Source organism: Larimichthys crocea, chromosome XVII (genome assembly GCF_000972845.2).
Source record: "Larimichthys crocea isolate SSNF chromosome XVII, L_crocea_2.0, whole genome shotgun sequence".
Classification (NCBI taxonomy): domain Eukaryota; kingdom Metazoa; phylum Chordata; class Actinopteri; family Sciaenidae; genus Larimichthys; species Larimichthys crocea.
Genome location: NC_040027.1, coordinates 6,544,874 through 6,565,651, shown reverse-complemented (window position 1 = coordinate 6,565,651; position 20,778 = coordinate 6,544,874). Strand labels below are relative to the sequence as shown.

At 42.4% G+C, this 20,778-nt stretch overlaps 3 protein-coding genes across 3 annotated transcripts in view; 1 reads left to right on the top strand and 2 right to left on the bottom strand.

The window, feature by feature from the left end:
• The window catches only part of scp2b (sterol carrier protein 2b), a 15,881-nt gene extending 6,510 nt beyond the window's left edge, over positions 1-9,371 (bottom strand). Inside the window, exons 1-4 of the mRNA XM_010734382.3 lie at positions 9,204-9,371; positions 8,506-8,596; positions 5,835-5,964; positions 5,191-5,270 (exon numbers count right to left, since the gene is read on the bottom strand). Coding sequence (XP_010732684.1) covers positions 5,191-5,270; positions 5,835-5,964; positions 8,506-8,596; positions 9,204-9,226 — 324 coding nt within the window. The 5' untranslated portion in view covers positions 9,227-9,371. The remainder of the gene's footprint in view (positions 1-5,190; positions 5,271-5,834; positions 5,965-8,505; positions 8,597-9,203) is intronic.
• Positions 9,372-14,106: 4,735 nt separating this feature from the next.
• cpt2 (carnitine palmitoyltransferase 2) lies at positions 14,107-17,824 on the top strand. The gene is made up of 5 exons (XM_010734381.3): positions 14,107-14,542; positions 14,765-14,845; positions 15,349-15,455; positions 15,539-16,843; positions 16,958-17,824. The coding sequence occupies exons 1-5, from the start codon at positions 14,367-14,369 to the stop codon at positions 17,284-17,286; spliced, it is 1,998 nt and encodes a 665-aa protein (XP_010732683.2). The 5' UTR covers positions 14,107-14,366; the 3' UTR covers positions 17,287-17,824.
• Positions 17,825-17,988: 164 nt separating this feature from the next.
• magoh (mago homolog, exon junction complex subunit) lies at positions 17,989-20,351 on the bottom strand. The gene is made up of 5 exons (XM_010734380.3): positions 20,154-20,351; positions 19,788-19,846; positions 19,065-19,175; positions 18,593-18,675; positions 17,989-18,211 (listed from the first exon to the last, which is right to left on the bottom strand). Exons 1-5 carry the CDS (start codon positions 20,242-20,244, stop codon positions 18,112-18,114), a joined length of 444 nt encoding a protein of 147 aa, XP_010732682.1. The 5' UTR covers positions 20,245-20,351; the 3' UTR covers positions 17,989-18,111.
• Between the last annotated feature and the right edge of the window lie 427 nt (positions 20,352-20,778).

The following is a 20,778-nucleotide window of genomic DNA, read 5'->3' as shown; positions in this document are numbered from 1 at the left end:
TACTACATAGTGTGCTTTAAGTAGTTAAGGATGTGTATACAGTGGTCCCTCGTTTATCGCGGGGGATACGTTCTAAAAATAACCCGCAATAAACGAAATCCGCGAAGTACATTTTACAATTATTATACATGTTTTAAGGCCGTAAAACCCCTAACCACACACTTTTATACACCTTTTTACACGCATTTTGTACAGTACTCCCTTAGTTAATCAGGACGCAGAACACGTGCGGTTCTCCCTTAGCCAATTTAGGACGCAGAACACAATGCGCGTTCATACTGTACAGTACACTGTAAAAAAAAAACATGCAAAATTACACGAAAAAAATCTGCGAAACAGCGAGTCCGCAAAAAGTGAACCACGTTATAGCGAGGGACGACTGTATATCAAGTGTGTTGCAGAATATATTGGAGCATACCAATGGACACTTTATATACTCCATTATATTTCAGAATCAAACTTAGCCTTCCCCAGAAACAATAACGGTGTCGGAGAAATGGAAACCCTCAAAAAAGATCTGCTGAGCCAAAATGGAAGCAGAGGCTCTCTTAAAATTTGTGTAAAGACCTTGAACTTGGGCCTGCAGGACTATAAGCAGTCCTTAATCAGGCCTAATTCACTCATAATAGTATACAGGCAGAGCAAAATCCCCCTTAGAGGGTGGCCACAGGGTGGCCACTAAGATAGTAAGTTATGAAGCCTGGATGTGTGAATTATGCTGACACCTGGGGTGGTGTTTAGCTCAGTTGGTAGAGCAGCCCCATGTGTGAAGGCTTAGTCCTTGCTGCAGAAGCCCAGTGTTTGAATCCAACCTGTGGCTCTTTCCCACATGTCATTCCACATCTCTCTCACCCCACATTCCTGTCACTCTTCAGCTGTCTCTATTTAGAAATAAAGTTCGAAAAGGTCAAAAAAACAATCTTTAAAAAAAAAGAAGAAAGAAAATGCTGACACCCTTGTTTTTAGGAGTGGGCGTAAAGTGGGTGTAGAGTGGGTGTAGTCCTAGACCTAATGTGTAAAAAAGGGTGCACTGCTTTGTCTTCAGTTTGGTTCCAGAGCCAACTCAGGTTTATCTTTTGCAAAAGAATAAACTCTATTGCCTAAACTCTGTTCCTGCTCCAAAGAGTATTTTTTTTTTAACTCTTTAAATCTTTTTTGGGACATTTGAAACTTCTGTAACTCTTCATCATTTTTGTAGCTACTGGCTGTCATTTTGGACCCTGTGGAACTCAGCAGCTTTTCTCTTTTACTCTTTTTACGTGTCTGATCAGAGGTCCAGATTTACAATTCTGGCCTCGAGATGAACTAATCTCCAGCAGTCACAGAGAGCTCAGCAATGCAGCTGTGAAAGCTAGCTAATGAAATAGCATCAGCAGCAAAGCCATAGGGTGAGTTCATGCAGACGTACAGGCTGAAGGCTGCAGAGGGAGGGTGAGCCTATGAACAAGCAGAAGACTTTTACCTAAAGAAAAACTCTGTGGCAGAGATTTGGAGCCAAATGAAGCACAAAGTTAAATCATTTGTTGCATTTATGGCTGCGATTGGTGAGAGCACGGACATTACAGATGCTGCTCAACTGGCCATTCATTCGAGACATGGCGGTCAGGCAGCCTCAAGTTGGTGCTGATGGCCGACACCACATAGAATGCCTCTTTCAACTCTGTGAGGCGCCTGTGAAATGCAGCTCTCTGAAAAAACAATGAATACTTATTGTGGTCATTTAAAGATTATGAACATTGTGCGTCATCGGTTCATTAACTGAATCTTTTCAGAATGTACTTTTAATGTGGTAGACAGACTCAATGTGGAAAGACTGAGTCAGAGTCAGGCCGTGCATCATGTGTCTTGTAAGTGGTCGGTTGAATCAGAAGTTTTCGTCTGTTTTCTTTTTTTGTGGGCCTCGTGCACATGTAAGCATTAGTGATTATTCATTATGAAAAGTTAGAAACGGGTCCCAAATGTGCAATACTGTCTTGTACCTGTAATTTGTGACCGATAGAAGGAAGACCCCCTCAACAACCAGCCTCTCCTGCGTTAGAAACAGGCTAAGCTCCTTTGCATCACACTGTCACTTTTTTAAAATGTCCTGAAATTGCCCATATGAAGGTCAATCTATTTTTGGTCAGTGTAATTCTTCTTCCTGTCCAAAACAGCTGTGCAGAAATTTCACCACAGTCTTCTGTAGAGATTTGTTTTAGTGTGAAAACAATATCTGTGCACAAATCTGAATATCTGACTCACCTTTACTTTCAGAGACGCTCAAAGTTATTACTGATGATTTCTCTTCTCTGTCTAAGAAATACACTGTGTGCACAATTATTAAGCAAGTGATTATTTTGACCATATCATTTATCCATAATTTCGAACTCCAAGCTGTATAAACTTGAATGCTTATTGGATTTAATGTATATCTGGTGATATGTATTTGTGTAACAAGGAAGGGTGTGGCCTAAAGAGATCAACACCCTATATCACAGTGTGCATAATTATTAGACAGATTCTTCTCCTCAGGAAAAATGGGCCAAAAAAGAGATTTCACCGGCTCTGAAAAGTCAAAAATTGTAAAAAGTCTTTCAGAAGGATCCAGCACTCTTGAAATAACTTAGATATTGGGGCGTGATCACAGAACCATCAAACGTTTTGTTGCAAATAGTCAACAGGGTCGCAAGAAACGTGTCGAGAAGAAAAGATGCAAATTAACTGCCAAAGATTTGAGAAGAATCAAACATGAAGCTACCAGGAACCCATTATCCTCCAGTGCTGCCATATTCCACAACTGCAACCTACCTGGAGTGTCAAGAAGTACGAGGTGTTCAGTTCTCAGCGACATGGCCAAGGTAAGAAAGGCTGAAACCCGACCACCTCTGAACAAGTTCAACAACTCTGAACAAGTTCATAGGTTTTAACATCAAGAATGGGCCAAGAACTACCTAAAGAGAGATTTTTCAAAGGTTTTGTGGACTGATGAGATGAGAGTGACTCTTGACAGTCCAGATGGATGGGACCGTGGTTGGTTCAGTAACAGACACAGAGCTCCACTTTGACTCAGATGCCAGCAAGGTGGAGGTGGGGTACTGGTATTGGTAGGTATTATTAAAGATAAGCTAATTGGACATTTTCGGGTTGAAAATGGACTCCAAATCAACTCTCAGACCTACTGCCAATTTTTAGAAGACACTTTCTTCTAAAAGCAGTGGTACAGGAAAAAGTCTGCATCTTTCAAGATTTTTGATTTTTATGCAAGACAATGCTCCATCACATGCATCAAAGTACCCCACTGCGTGGCCGGCCAGTAAAGGCCTTAAAGATAAAAAACTAATGACATGGCCCCTTCTTCGCCTGACTTAAACCCTACTGAGAACTTCTGGGCCCTTCTTAAGCAGGAAATTTACAGTGAAGGTAAACAGTACACCTCTCTGAACAGTGTCTGGCAGGCTGTGGTTGCGGCTGCACAAAAAGTTGATTCTGACCAGATCAAGAAAGTGACTGACTCCGTGAATGGAAGGCTTGTGACTGTTATGGAAGAGAAGGGTGGCTATATTGGTCACTGAGGTTTTTTTTTTTTTTTCAATTTCAGAAATGTTTATTTGTAAATTTAGAGTTTGTTTATTATTCTCACTTTAACAGGTGAAAATAAACAAGAGATGGGAAAATCTCTGTTTTCATTTAGTTGCATAATAATTCTGCACACTAATAGTTGCCTAATAATGGTGTACATATAGATATTCTCTTAAGAAAGCCAAAACTTCACTTTTACTACTTAAATGTTCAGGTTTGAGGGTTTGTTTGTACATTTTGGATTGACCAAGAGCACCGTAGTTGTAGAATAAAAAAATGAATCCTTAAGAAATACCACTAGCCTAATAATTGTGCACGCAGTGTGTATTATTTGCTCTGCTCGTTTACAGTTCAGTCCAGCACACCTGCAAAGCAGCCGCCACACGGTCCCAGTACAACCGTTTATCTGTCTGTCCTCATTGGCTGCCGGCGGCTCTGTCAATGTAGATCACTTTGGACGGCAGCAGAGGAACGTTCAGAAGTACTTTAGCTGATTTCAGTCAGCACTTAGAGTCGAAGCAGCCAACAGAAACAAGACATGCAGCTCTGCAATCCCTCTCTATACCCATGACAGTTTTATAACAATTTCTAGACTGGAGTCAGAATGTAAAACTTTACAGGCTGCAGTTCCTGTGTTGTTGTTTGTGTTGCAATGATTCCATTGAGATTCAACTCAGGTGTTTTGCAACTGATGATGTAAATGACCAACACTTGATGAACATTATAAAGCTTTGGTTGTCCAAGGCAGACAAATCAAGAAGGTATCTCCAAGTTTTTAGTACAAAATTTGTGTGCTTAGTGGGGATTTGTCGTAAGTGGTTCATGTGTTTTTGGGTACTCTGATTTGTTAAAAACTATAACACATTTCTTAAGTTCTACCATTACTATCCACTTGGGGATATATTTAATCTCATATATCACAGTATTTGTGGGTTATGTGACAGCAAAGCTGCTTTACGAGCATCAACCACAAAAATATTAAAAAGGTATTTATTTTATGTTTCATGAGGTATGTTTGTTTGAGCTCAGAGACGCACACAAAGTGTTCTGGTGAGAAACACTGCATGTAAATAGAAACTCTGTTTACCACTGCACCTTTAAATCTGCAGAGAGAGTTTTTAGTACAAAATGTCCTCATCACTGTCCTTCCACAGCAGCTCAGCAAGACAACAGTGTCCGGTAGAACACAAAGAGTGAACTGGGACAACTGAAACCCTAAAAATTGAAAATTAGTTTAGGCTGAACTAGTTTAGGCTTGTCCTCCATCACTTGCACTGGGACTGAGATAAAATTGGATGTCCTCGTGGCAATATGGAGAGGAAGAACAATTACAGCAACCATAAACCAAAGATTTTTTTTTTTTACATATGACAGAAAATGTGAACCTATCCATCCAATGCATTAATGTGAATCAATGTCAATGTGAAGTGAATTAAATATTGGCCTTTTTTATTGGCTGTAAATGAGTGAATTTCATGTTTTAGAGACAGTGGACGAGCCAGAATGGCAGCGAACACAGAGGGTAAGCCAGGTGAGCCACACTTTGACATGGAAAGAAAGTAAATGACATATTTGTGTCAATACTACATGCAAACGAGTCCGCTCAAACCACACCCAGATTTGAATACTCACAGTCTGTGGATTCATCTTCCCTGTCATCAAGGCCAGCAGGTCTGTGTCCGACATGGAAATGGTGCAGTCTGCTTTTTTAGCTGCAGGGCAGAGATACAGCTAAGCTTAATTCAAAAACATGGATATTTGTGCGTATTAAACTGGAAACTGATTATTTTACGACAAATAGATCCAGGCAGCGGTAGAGCAGCAACTGTTCGACCCCCCCCCCGTCTCTCTGCAGGGTCCTTTTAATCATGTTGTCAGACGCTGACAGTTTTACTGGATTTACACAGTGGTCCCAAAAGATTACACATTGCAGCATGTTTGGTGGCTGTAGAACTTTCGCTCAATACTGGACCAATTTCCAAAAATTGTTGCCCCTCTTGGTCTCTTAGATACAGAAACACAGGAAAACAGAGTTGAAAGATACCAACAATTCCCTTCAAGGCAAAAAGTAACAAAAGTTCAATTTAAACAATGTGCGCAGGCCTTGAACTTTAAACTGCATTTCCACCCACAGTTGAATATTAACATGCTTACATGCCACTATAGGCTTCCACTGCCCTATGATGACATCAGCACACTAGTTAGAATGGCAGCAGATGAGATGTCATGTGATGTGATCATTTGATGCAGTATTCCAGGCCTTCGACTTCTCTTACCCGTGTCATTGTGAACACAGCCATTGCCGTTCTTCACATCCACGAACCACGTCGCCTCCTGTCCATTTGGGCCGTCCTTTACTTTGAAGGCAAACACTCCACCAATCTTTTTCACAAACTGCTCTCCTTCCTGTTCAGAGTACACAGAGACACACAGTGAACCCTACAGCATCTCTGTTACATGTACATCAGGTTCACAGAATAGTCAGTGCATGTCTTACCTCAGCATGTTATATTTAAGTTTGAATTATGTAACTCAGTAGTACTGCATTCTCATAGCTTGAGCAACACTCTACATGATGTAGGACACTATGGAAAATCACATATGTGCAGTGAAGTCTATCTTATCTTATCGTATGTCCAAAGATTTTCAGCACAGTAAATATCTGTATGAGTGCATACAGGTTCACTGATAAGAACTATGCTGATACGTTAGTCTTAGGCCTGTGTTGAACAAAATCGATTTTCCGATTCTGAATCGATTTGCATATTAATTCCTTAAGATCGATTCGTACATCCAAAGATCGATTTATTTAAATTAAAATTTTAATACATTTTTCCCCTGGTGAACTTTAACCCCACTAGTCGCGTCATTGAATTGAAACAGGCGTGTACCGTGTTTAAACTACACTACGGCGTCTCACACATGCGAGGTGCGTTCAATGGCCGTCAGAATGACTATGATGCGTTCATGAACGTGGAAAAATTAGAAATTCACTGGAAATATGATAAAACTACAGACAAAAGAACACTCAAGGAAAACTCTACAACTACCAGCCACTTCTGTACGTTCTCTTAAAATAACTGAGGCGATTGCGGGTTACATTTGCAAAGATATGCGCCCGTATTCCGTTGTTGAAAACGAGGGCTTCAGGCGACCAAAAAAATGGTTTTAATAACACTAACCCGAATCGAAATTGGATCGGATCGGATCAGATCGGATTATGATAATCGATTCTCAGTCTTGAGAATCGGAATCGAATCGGTTCTTGGAATTTGAATCGATACCCAGCCCTAGTTAGTCTGAGTGTAATGTTTTGTAAATATGAGGTGTAAAGTACTGTGAGTGTGAGTGAATCAGCTGCGGGCTACACCTGACTCTGCATTAAAATGTGGACTATTGTGAGAATTATGGCTCTTAATCCCTAATTATCATTTATGTCACCAGAATAGTTCAGTTCTATTTTTTGTGAGGTCTTAATGCAAAACTAACAACTGGATCTGACAGCCATATTCTACCAGGCACGGATGCGATGCATTTTGTGTGCGCTGTGGCCACTCCAGTCAATTTTTCAAACCCCAGCGGGAACATCTCAGAGGGTCTCTGCTCGGCTCTGCAGAATACACGGCTGTTCTACTTTTGACAGATGCCGCGAGCAGACTGGGTCAATCTGCACAGAGCAGATCGAGCTGACAGGAAGTCAGACAGAAACAGCATAGAGAATCCGGTGGATTTTCAAAATAAAATACCCCATGCAAACTGCCAATCGTAAAAACAGCCAAAAGAAAAACTAAGTAACTAGTAGCATATTTACATATTTAGGGGCACATAAACCAGAAAAATCACCAAATCTGAGCAAGTCAACAAAGTCTGGCGGGCAAAACGCTTCGGGAATGCTCCTGGTGAGCTTTGAAGTCGTGTGGAGAACAAACCAAAAAAAGAATTGACAGCCACGATGTGACATTGATGTGCTTGGTGGGGATTTGTCGTAAGTGGTGCATGTGTTTTTTGGTACTTTGATTTGTTAAAAACTATAACACATTTCTTAAGTTCCACCATTACTATCCACTTGGGGATATATTTAATCTCATATATCACAGTATTTGTGGGTTATGTGACAGCAAAGCTGCTTTACGAGCATCAACCACAAAAATATTAAAGGTATTTATTTTATGTTTCATGAGGTATGTTTGTTTGAGCTCAGAGACGCACACAAAGTGTTCTGGTGAGAAACACTGCATGTAAATAGAAACTCTGTTTACCACTGCACCTTTAAATCTGCAGAGAGGCGACTTGTTTTCAGCTGATGCCCTTCCCCTGCACTCACTTACTCCTTTTATATTATAAAAAAAGTGTTTGTGATCGCTCATCGGCTGAACACACATCAGATAACTAAAGGCAGGGGACACGACCCCAGACGTGCCTAAAAAATTGGGATCTGAATAGAAACTTCCGTCTCCACATTTAACTATTATGAGCATACAAAAGTGGGACAACAGACTACTTACTAAAGATAAGCTCCGCATCGAAAATTTGAAATCAGTTTGTCTGATCGGTTGCCTCAGATATTACACTAAAGCATGTCTCCCCTGCTGCCATTTTCTCATTGATGACAAATCCCATTCATCACGGAGACAGCACCGTTAGTAGAATTGGGGTCACACAAAGGCAGCAGCCTAAAAACGCCTGAGGTTTGGAGGAAACTATTTGTCTGATTGGGGTAACACAAGCTTGAAGTTATTTTTGTGTTAGTCATATATGAGACTTCATCGTGGCACAGTTCACTTCCCAAACTTTCATTTTCTGATAGATTGATACATCCTTAATGAATGGAAGCTGCCTTTTGAAATAAAGGTCTCACAGAATATATACCAGTAAGAAGTGTTAACAGTATACAGTTACATCCCTACGATTAACAATATGATTCCCTATGTCAAGTCACGTAATCACCTCCTGCAGCTTCTTGTTGATTTCCTGGAACACAGCATGCGCCTTGAAACCCTCCAGTCCGTCACTAGCGCTGGTGACCACAGCTTGAATCCTGGACGTGGAGAAAGCATGAGAATGAGAAAGGCGAGGATGAAAGGACAGAACAAACTGATGATTCAGTCTGACATTTATTTCGGATCTCAAGGCTGGAGCTTGCTTTTGTTCACGCCAGTCAGTTTCAATTCACACATGTGAACACCCAGCAGTCACCAACAACGAGGTGAATGGCAGCAACCAGAGCCTCCATCACTTTCACAGAATAGATTAAAGTTCATCTGGACCGTGGCCTCCACATCCGACACCGTCAGCTCATCTTTCACACCAAAGCAGCTCCACCCAGGCTGTCACCATCCCAGAGAACCATGAAAGGAAGCTGCCACTGCACAACAAGTGTCAGAGCACCGGCAGCCCATGGACAGGTGTTACGGAGGATAGTGTTACCTTCATGAATAACAGCACCTACGACATATAATTAGCTCATTAGCTAAATAGTTGCTAGTTATGCGCGCTACCTTTATAATTTCACAGAGCTACACTTCAGTTGCTACGTAACGACGTTAACACAGTTTGACATGTCGCAGCTGCTCTGGTGTGACGTTCACTGACGGTGACCTCAATAAACACGTCCCTGAACGTGTCACGGTTCTCACCGTTCTTACCTCGGTACCTGTATCTCAGGCATTTCTTGGTGTCGTGCTGTGAGGTGACGCGAACAAACAGTGTCACAGGTTAGAGAGCCGCTGCTGGAGTTGGTGCTCTGCCTGTTGGTTGCTAGCTACACTTCCTCGTTGCTTCCTGTTTTTTTCCCGGATCTTCAGACTCGACGTGTCGATGTCAGATAGCCGAGAGTGGATCGTGAGCGGGCCCCAAATGTAAATGTTAATACCGCGATATTAAATTATGCATTGTGAACGTGATAATGTTGTAGCAGCCCATTCACTACGACTTACTTTGAATTACACACATAGACAACTGTGAATGCACCGTCACCACCATCAGTGAGAATGAGTAGACTGTTCCACTCGTGTAATCGATATATATATATATATATAATATAGATATATTATATATATATATAATATATATATATATATATACATATTATTGGCATGCCGTTCAGGAAATTAAACCTTTGAATATATTGATGAAGTCCGAATATATTGAACGAAACCTTGAATACATGGAATGAACCTTTGAATATATTAAATGAAACCTTGAATATATTGAATGAAACTTTGAATATATTGAATGAAACTTGACTGACGCCAGACTTCACGGCATCTTGTGTAACGTGTGGATGCTATAGCTAAAAGTGAGTGACAACGAGTCAGTCCGCTCACAATCTCGTTGCAGCAATATTAAACTATGAGGACATCATTAACACTGCGTGTACGGGCCCAAATCCCCCCGATACCCCTGATCAATACCGTTTTCCTGACAAGGAAGTTCGCTCCCTTTTTAATCGTGCCAGACATAAAACAGGCCAGGCAGCTGTTTATCAGGCCAACCTCAGCATGCCTTCAACCTCACAGGAGTGCCCCACAACACCCAGTGCAGGCTCGGACTGGCAGTCTGTGATACCTGGCAAATGCCAGATGGGCCGGTCCATCTCGGCCACATTTGGGCCGGTGGCCTCTGATGTTTTTTTGTATGTATGTATTTGTTATTTTGTAGCCTTTGCATCATTTGCCCAGCAGCCCAAAATGGACTTGCGGCCCATTTGCATCCAGTTGGAATAGGCTTTGGGTTGCACTGGCTAATATCGGTTAATATTTGCCTCTTATTGAAAGAGCTAACACCTGGAAGGTGACTGTTATAGTCAGTAGAAAGAATGGAAAACGCAAGTCAGTAAAGTCACTCATAGGTTTCTGAAGTGCTGTTTCAAAGTTAAGAAACATGGGGTGTTATCTGTGATGGCACCTACCTGTGAGTCAAAGCAGCCCCACTGTTAATTCTTTAAGCCTTAATATCCTTTGAAGGTGAGTTGTATAAAAATTCACCCTCAGTACAGTAAGTAAAAAGTAGGTAAAACTACAGAAGTTTGTAATTGTAAAAAAAAAAAAAAAAAAAAAAAAAAAAAAAAAATTAAAGAGGGAGTGCTGATTAGTTTCTGTGCCCATTTCATAATATAACATATTCAAAAATATGCATTAAATACCTCCTATGCTCTATTATTACTGTGTTAACTTGTTGTTTCAGTTTTGCAAAAGCAGGTCTTACCCAAGTCATTAATATTGCATCTTGCAGTCAAATAATTAAAACACACAACAGTAAATGCTTACCACAATTCACCTATAATGATTTGTAGAATCATTATTTCTGTACAGAAAAAAACATTTAACCAGCGAGCGGAGAGGAGAATCCTCATCTAGGCTCTGTCCTCATCTGTGATTGTGAGGAGAAGTGAATATGGTTGCACAAATTGATTGTGTTCTGTTTTTTTCTGTTTCTGCACATTTATATTCCAGACACACACACACAGACTGAATGTCAAAGATAATGAATCATCCTCTAGTCCTCTTTCCAAATCTCAGCTACTCTATCTCTGATTTAAGCATGAAGGTATTGGAGAAAGAAGATAAGCCTGTATGTCAACATGTGCCCTTAGCCACAACCAATTTTAATGTCAGTTGGATACACAATTTGAAGATACAGTGCTGGATGCATCGCTTAGAATAACTGCAGGGTATCGTATCAGAGAGCCATGTAAAAGACAAGTGCAAAATGCTGTTATCTGTATACCACAGGCTATACAAAGAGGGCAGGTCAGCAAGTGACACTGCATCTTATGTAGACAGCATGAGAGGAGACAAACATCAGAAAGTCTCATCAGTCTAATGGAAGCAGTGAACTATCACCCTCACTGCTTTTGTAGAGTGAGGTGGGGGTGTTAGCGGCAGAAGCTGGCGTGAGGGGAGAGCTCAAGGCCGAGCATCATTTCTCTCACCCATCATAAATGATAGGCTCAGTGCTCACCAAGCCATAGGAAGCCAGGCGATGCTCTCCTCTTAGTTCTGTCTGGTTTCTGTGTGTGGGGTTTTAGCTCAGACACACACACAAGTTCCAAAGGCAGCAATAATCAGGAAACACTGCACTCTGCTGGCCATGAGACCACTTGAACACATGTTGGAAATGAACCCAGTAAGTGTGTCCTCATGTTACACTGTTGGTACAGTGGAATAGTCTTTATTTAGTCTTATATAGTCTTTTTAATCATCTTTTTTTTGTTCCTGAGTGTTTACGTAGCAGCCATGATAAGATTTGTTGAACTTCTCTTAATGTTAAGAAAAGGAGCTTCAGTGCTTCCTTCATTATGTACATTATGTTGTCCCACAACACAATGTGTTGACATGATGTAAAAACTAATTATGAAGCCTGATGTTACTCAGTACAGACTACAGTCTGTTAACAGACAGACATGAAACCTGCTCTGTGTCCTCACTGTGCTGCACTCTCATTAACTCCAGCAACCAATAATCTAATAACGGGCAAAAACGTTATAACTTTGGCCATTTCAAATATAATAAAGCAAATAACGTAATAATATGCCAACAATGTAATAAGGTTTTTGGGCCAATAACTTAATGACATTTTGCCAATAATGTAATGTTATTAGGTATATGGCTGGTTATTATATTATTGGCATAGCATTTTAAAAAATCTTGTTTTTTTTTGCAGTTTCTGTACAGTTTGCTCATCAAAAATAGATATAGTGGGTAGTCGTCATATTCATTCATCAAGGTTACGTAGTATGCAGCACTCTCTTTCCTTAATTATGGTTGTAAAATCCAATTTGAGAATTATTTGTTGTACAAAATTTTTATTTAGAATATTGTTTATTTGCTTAGATATGTAAATGCATAATTTCATGTCAGTGTCTCTGTTGGATGTTGCATTGTCAAATGAATTTACCACTTTTTTTTCTTCTAGGAACAAGAAGGAAGAAACATAATTAAAAAGTTTTCAAACATTTCTCAAGTACATTGTTAAACTATTCAGTCCACACTCAAAACTGTATTTAAACAGCTGGACTGGTACTTTAATGGCACTTAACTACAATATACAACATAGAACATGAACACTCATTTACAAATATAAAAAACTAAAGAGAGCTGAACATAGGGGAAACATCAACATAAAATTGGCATTACTTTTTCCAGTAAATGTCCTTAACTTTGTATTCCCTTAAAGCTACATTGCTGCATAGGCTTAGACCTCTGTGCTTCCAGCACCCTTGTAGAGCTTCATAATATTAATGTCTTCTTTGTCCAGTTCTTGGGTCCAGGGCCGGTCCTAGCTATGGGCAATGTGGGCGGCCGCCCAGGGCGCATTCTCCGTGGGGGGCGCAAATGTGGCCAGGACCGGCGCTGCTTGGGTCTCTAGGGTCTGCAGATATATATTGTAGGATGGGACTCAATTGAATGCCCCAACTACTGGCATATCCTGCTTAAGAGAAAATCATCATTCAATCATTCTTGTTAAGACCTCTGAAGGTTGAACTCCAAGCTCATTGCCAGCATTCTCAACCATGTCAAGCAAAGGGTTAGCTATAGACATCAGCATTAGGTAGAAACCCAGGTCAGGCTGAGACAGATGGAAAGGTCTATCTAAACCTAAATAATGTTCCCCCTGCCCCCTAGCAAAATGTCCTAGAACCAAAAGATGCAGTTTTCATAGTACTGTACAGATGATGATATTACAGAGGTGGCATCGAAATCAGGAGCTAACACAATAAGGAACTGAACATTAAAAATCTGGGATGCAAGAAGAAGGTCAAGATCGAGCAGTAGTCAGTCCTAGTGTATGATTTATGGACATGAGAGTAAAAAGAAAAATCTCTGAGTGGTACGCTGCAGTCGCCAAACATCCATCATATTCCTTGTCTAAATTAAATCATTCAGAGTTTGTACTGGAGCTATGGGCACAGCTGGTTTTGTTGAAAGTCTGTCTATAATTGGATCCAAATAGCAATTAAAATCACCTCCAACAATGACATTGGGGCGAACAACGACATCTGCATTGATCTACTCCCAGACCTGGCAGCAGAAGAAGGAAAAGTAGAAGCCCTGCCGAAAAGTGACTGCACCCTATAACTCTGGATTGGAAGGGGTTACATTCTTTGTCTTTTCAACATGAATAGTAGTGGGAACCAGATGCATGTGCAGTGAGTTTGGTCAATATCACTTGCAATAAAGAGTTACCTAATTCACTGTACATGCATGTACAGTGAATTAGAGAGAATGTTATGCAGAATGTGAAGGCAATCTGCTACAGTTACAGTTCTATATCCTGCATTATTGTATTCATAATTATACTCTTAAAAGTACAAGTTATCCAAACAGTTACTTCAGTAAATGTAATGAAGTAAATTTAACTCGTTATTACCGACCTCTGATAGCACTTACAGATTTCTCATTATGCGTTATATGATTGCTATCTAACAAAAGTCAAACAAAACATATATATGTTTTGTTTGACTTTTGTTTGTTTTTTTCTCTGTCATCTACTGTACCGCACTCGTCCGGTAGGTGGCGGCAATGAACCTATAAGTGTGATGCCAGCAGCCAATCACATCTAAAAGAAGAAGAAGCAGCGCTTCCTGTTGTTAGGAGTTGTTTGTGTTTTTGCGCTAACAGCTGATAAAACTGTTTCAGGATTTTAGGATTTCTGTGTTTGTCAGCTGATGCTAGCTGCTCGTTTCCGTGTTAACATCCAGTGCCAGCTCTGACACACGGTGTCTGCAGGTTGTTCAGCCATCGGGTGGACCCGGCGAGCTCTCCGTCGATAAACGTCAGCACTTGTCCCGTCTGCCGGCGCGCATCATGGCTAAGCTGCTGTCAGCGCAGTGCGTCGCCGCTCTTCGGAAGTCTGAACACCTCCTTTATCTGAGAGCAGCTGCTGTTCGCGCCGAGCAGCGACGCTACAGCAGCAGAACAGCGTCAGAGTACCTGCACCGGAGCGTCGTCCCGTCCATGCACTACCAGAAGAGTTTACCCAGGTGAGCAGCTTTATGCTCACATATGGTGACGTCACTTTATGAATCTGTCATCTGTCATCAAGTAGCTTGTAAATGTCAGGTGGGTGTAGCAGCGTGTAAGACAGAGAAGGTGACCCGTTCAGCTTTGAAATGAATGTAGGTTAAAGTGCACAGGTGATTTTACGCGGATGGCCACAAGGGGGCGTCACATGACTGCTGTAACGCTAGATTCCAATCCTTCAGGTTACCCATCCCAAAGCTGGAGGACACTGTCAGGAGGTATCTGGCTGCCCAGAGGCCTCTGCTGGATGACCAGCAGTTTAGGTAAGTTTTTAAAATTCCGTTATTTGATTTTTAATCAACACTGTTTAAATCCAGGGCCAGCCCTCTGCTTTTAGTGGCCTGTTTGTGGCCCCCACACCTCCTATTGCAATTAACAAACAGCACACACCACTAATAATTGAATGAACATGCACACAGCAGAGATGGACAAAGTAATTTACACAGGACAGTTTATCATGCTGTGTTCATGAGGGCGATGCTTACAGGCCTCCCTTAGAGACTTGTCATGTACAAACCCAGTCTCTAAATGATGACAAAGCACAAAAACTAACCATGACACAAATGGAGGGCGTTGATGTTAGGTGACTCTGAGCAGCAGCAACACACACACACACAACACAACCCAGGTCTGTGACGCAGTTAAAAGCATGATGCTGCAGACAGCACAGAGACAGACAGGACACAAAGTCCACGGCCAACTCTCACGTAATCGACTGAAATAGCAGCAGGCCCTGTTTAAATCTTACCTTATCGCGTGTCCTCAGAACTACAGAGAAGCTTGCACAGGATTTCCAGAATGGTGTGGGGAAACAGCTCCACGAGGAGCTGACGGCTCAGGACAAAAACAATAAACACACGAGCTACATCTCAGGTGAGTGTGCCAGCCTGACATCGGGCATCTTCAAATGCGTAACGAACACTGATGAGTCTGTTTTTTTGTTTTTTTTATTTCAGGGCCGTGGTTTGACATGTATCTGTCCGCGCGCGACTCTGTGGTGCTGAACTTCAACCCCTTCATGTCCTTCAATCCCGACCCTAAGGTGGAGTACAACGACCAGCTGGTGCGTGCGACCAACGTGGTGTGTTCGGCAGTGCGCTTCATGAAGACGCTGCGAGCTGGACTGCTGGAGCCGGAGGTTTTTCACCTCAACCCGGCAAAGAGCGACACAGACAGCTTCAAAAAGCTTATCAGATGGGTGCCGTCCTCCCTGTCTTGGTATGGAGCTTACATGGTGAATGCTTACCCCCTGGACATGTCTCAGTACTTTCGACTCTTCAACTCGACTCGCATTCCCAGGCGTGGGCGAGATGAGCTCTTCACTGACGAGAAAGGGCGACACCTCCTGGTTATGAGGAAAGGCAACATGTATGTGTTTGACATCATGGACAGGGATGGGAATTTGGTGAAGCCTGCAGAGATCCAGTCCCACTTAAAGTACATTTTGTCCGACCCGACGCCAGCACCCGCCTTTCCTCTCGGGGTCCTGACCAGTGAGAACAGGGATGTGTGGGCCGGGCTAAGGGACAAGCTGGTGGCCGCTGGAAACGCAGAGGATTTACGGGTCGCTGACAGCGCCCTGTTCTGTCTCTGCCTGGACGATGAAAGCATGAAGGACCATATTCAAATTTCCCACAACATGCTGCACGGCGACGGCTGCAACCGGTGGTACGACAAGTCCTTCAGCGTTATTCTGACCAAAGATGGAGAGGCGGCCATCAACTTCGAGCACTCCTGGGGCGACGGCGTGGCCGTGCTCCGCTTTCAGAACGAGATCTTCAAAGACACGACGGAGAAGCCGCTGGTACACCCAGGATCTGCCGCCACCACTGTGGATTCAGCCTCTGCCGTGCGCAAGCTGCAGTTCAAACTGGACGGCGAGCTGGAGAATGGCATCAGGAAAGCCAAGGAGAACTTCGACTCGGCTGTGTCTAAACTCACTATCCATGCCATGGAGTTCAAGAAGGGCGGGAAGGAACAGTTGAAGAAGAGCAAGTTGAGTCCAGATGCTATAGCACAGCTGGCTTTTCAGATGGGCTTCCTGAGGCAGTACGGACAGACCGTGGCTACGTATGAGTCCTGCAGCACCGCAGCGTTCAAGCATGGACGCACAGAGACCATCCGGCCAGCCACTGCACACACCAAACAATGTTCCCACGCCTTCGTCCGCGAACCAGGACAGCACAGCGTGGAGCAGCTGAAGGCCATGCTCCATGAATGCTCCAAGTATCATGGGCAGCTCACTAAAGAAGCAGCAATGGGTGTGTATCAGACATTTCAATGTGTATGTAATATAAATGAATGTCCTCTAGTGATCTTTTTATTGTTTCTATGTGGTCTGATGCACTAACCACCTCTTTTGTTTCTCTCACCAGGCCAAGGTTTTGACCGTCACCTGTTTGCCATGCGCTACTTGGCCAACTCAAAGGGCCAGGCTCTGCCCGACCTGTACGCAGACCCGGCTTACGCTGCAATAAACCACAACATCCTCTCGACCAGCACCCTCACCAGTCCTGCTGTGAACCTCGGTGGCTTCGCCCCCGTGGTGCCTGACGGGTTCGGCGTCGGCTACGGCGTCCACGACGACTGGATCGGCTGTAATGTGTCCAGCTACCCGGCTCGCAATGTTCACGAATTCCTGCAGTGCGTGCACAAGTCCTTAGAGGACATTTTCACTGTCCTGGAGGGAAGACCACTTAGCTAAGAAACATGTGTGTATGTCATCACCAAAGAGAGAGAGAGGAAAGCTGGATTTTACATAACAGTGAAGGTGAGCGTGGACATAATCCTCAGCTCCTGTACCTCTGAGCAAACACACAGGAAAGAATATATTTGATACACCTCAAATAAATCTGCAGTTACGGTGCTGAAATGTAATTATTTTTAGGAGTTAAATAGTTAGGAACATGTTGTTTGAAGCAGTTTGAATTTTTCAGTGGCTGTAATGGCTGATGGACACAAATCATGACCTCAGTGTACTGTAGCAGAGTGTGAAGTGTCCTCTGGTTAGATCAGTCACAGCCAAGCTCAGGAGTTCTGCTCATTATTTATGCAGTGCTGCGTTTCACATCCAGAACTTCTCTGCAGCGGACATGGAGTCAGATTCTGTGCCTTTTCAATGTGAATTTAACAGCATTTGCTGATTGTCACTGTAATAACTTCACCAATAATCATTTATTTGCAGCCTTATTGATGTGGTTGAATGTATACTAAAATAAAACTTTATTTAATTTGTTCCATTATTTTTTGTGTATGTGTGTGTGTATGTATGTATGTGTATGTATATGTATGTATGTGTGTGTGTGTGTATAACAGAAACATTTAACTTCTCTGAATAAAATGGTATTTCTGTACAGTTTAATAAGACAGTAAATGAAGTGAAGGACACTTGTAATGACCAAACAGGACGTTTTTCTCACCCTTTATTTAAAATAAAAAACAGTTCCACCAAAAGCAAATGTACAAATGCGGTAGTACACAGAACAACAGAAACATCAGCTAAAGTCATTAAAAGAAGAGAAATCCACATTTAGATGGGCTTGATCTTGAAGTGTAGCCCGATGAGGCTGAACACGAGACATTTCAGATCTTGCACCAGGTAGTAGAACACGCGAAGGCCTTCAGGATCCCTGAAACACAACGCAATGTTAACACTTATTCCCATATCTGTGACATATCCGGGTTCAAACATCTTTAATATGTTCAGAGACTGTCTGGGCCAGACTCCTTCAAATTCATGAACCCAACATGGCACATCACATTCAACAGTACTGTTTGTATTCCTCAGTTGTAGAATGGTGAATGGACTGTATTCATACAGCTCCTTTAAGTCTTCTGACTACTCAAAGCACTTTTACACTTTATATCTCAATCATACAGGGAATTGGCTGCCATAAATATATTTAAGAAAAGAACTTCCTTTTCTATTCTAGCATAAAAATGACTTTTAAAGACCCGTGGGAAACATGAAACATGTCTGTCTTCCCAGCTCCTTGGACCAGAGTACTTACTTTGACTGGTTAACGTCAATCAAGGAGCCAATTTTGGAAGTTGTGAATGAAATGTGCTCGTCCCCGATGACGATCTCCAGTTCCTGTCAGGATCAGGACAAACACAGGAAAGTTATTCGTCAGTGCAGAGTTCATTTACTGTCGTTCCAGTGTTGACAACACAATCTGTGACCTGTGCTCTGTGTCCATGTGAGCAACAGTGGAGAAAATTGCAGTGGGTTGACCAGATATTTCAAAAGGTGGGATGATGCATATGTGCCCTTAAAATTTGAGAGAGTCACGTTGTGACCTGATTTTAATGATCCAAATATGAAACTCATTTTTAGAACAAACAATATGTGACTATATCTAAACTTTATTTCTAATAAGGTGACAAAATCTGACGCAGTGCGACACCAACACATTCTTTAAGCCTTTGTGGTGCAGTGGCCTCTGAACTGGACAGTAAGTGGGTTAACGTGTAGACACAGACCTGTCTTCCAACCCGGTCAGGGGGCGGCCACAGTGCATCATCTTCCTTGGTGATCTCACTGTCATCGATGATCCTCTTCAGCTCCTCCATCACACTTTTGTGTACGTATGCCTGAATTAGTCCAAAGAAGACAGATGGAACAGGTTCAAATTTAGAAGGAGATAGACGATGAACTTTATTAATCCTCTTCTTTTTTCACTCTTTTTTTATTTACATGCATTTAACCCCAAACACACATACAGTACAAGTACAAGGCTCATAGACATGCATGGGATTTCGGTGCCTTGCTCAAGGGCACCTCGGCAGTGCCCAGGAGGTGAACTGGCACCTCTCCAGCTACCAGTCCACCTTCCATATTTTGGGTCCATGGACTTGAACCGGCCACCCAAGTCTCTATGGACTGAGCTACTGCTGCCCAAATTTGACACATTTATAACATAGATGTGAGAAAAAGGCACATCCTTATTAGTTTAGAAATAAAATAAATGTGCAGAAAATGGATCTGTCTACCTAAAGCCTGCTAATGACTGACCACAACAACCGCTCCTGCTCATTGCGGGGAAGCACCGACACTGATAGTCATAGTGTAAAACCCTGATATGCAGGGTTTAGTCTGACTCGGCTCATGTTAACAGCGCCACTACATGGCGCTTTTATGAATGCTTTTATTGTGTTAAACAGGAACTTCCTCCCGCATTTGCTCGTCATTTCATCATGACTTACCTCTTTTCTGATCATGACGTCGTTCTTGTAGTTGCTGTTGTTGGCGTACCTCAGTTTCCCTGAAAGAAAAGATTCACTTTAACAGCACGCACACAGTTTGTTGCCTCAGCAGGCCGCGTGGCGCTTAAACGCTCCTATGATATTACTCCAAACACCAGCGGATGTACAACTAACACGTTCCGCTGTGGAAACTCCGTATGAACATTACATGTGATCATGTTTAACACCGTGGAGAGCACGCAGAGGATTTGGCGGCAGCAGCTCGCTCACGCTCCGCTGCGGCCTAGCTTCTGCCGGGTGGCTAGCGACGTTAGCTCGGACTGAGCGGCGCTAACGCGTCCGTGTTACCGCCAAACGGAAACTCACCGTCAGGTCTGAACTCGAATTCCAGGAACTCGTGTCCAAACTTTCCTTTGTGGCCGACATAATATCTCAAATAGAAGTCGCTGGTCGACATGTTTACAGACAGAGCTCCTTCTGCTCAGCGCTGCGGGACAGGACAGAGAGCAACCTGGAGGAAGCTCGCTGCTCATGTGCGCATGCGCAGAGGGAACCCTTTTGATTGGGACATTGCAGCCCCGAATCTTGTCTTTCAGGTTCTGACTGCACAGCCCAGAGGTTTATCCTGGAAATGAAATGAATTCATATAGAATTTAAAACCAAATTTTCAGCCCAAGAGACAAACAGAGCAGGGACTCCCATGTAATGAATATTTTAAAATGTGTCACATTTTAAGCCTGGCCTAAAATAACTTTTATATTTACTTTATATATGTGTTTATGATTGATTAAAAAAAAGTTCATGCATAATCATTATTGTGTATTAAATGTCAGGAGCTGTGTGTCTTTGGACATGTCCACTGATTCATCCAATTGGAGTGCAAATGCCTCAGCTGTTTGTAGTTTCTCAATTATCTACACCCTCACATTCATCATTATTTTGGTGGAAATTGTCAATCGTTATGACAAAAATTGGAGGACCCCCTGCTGTA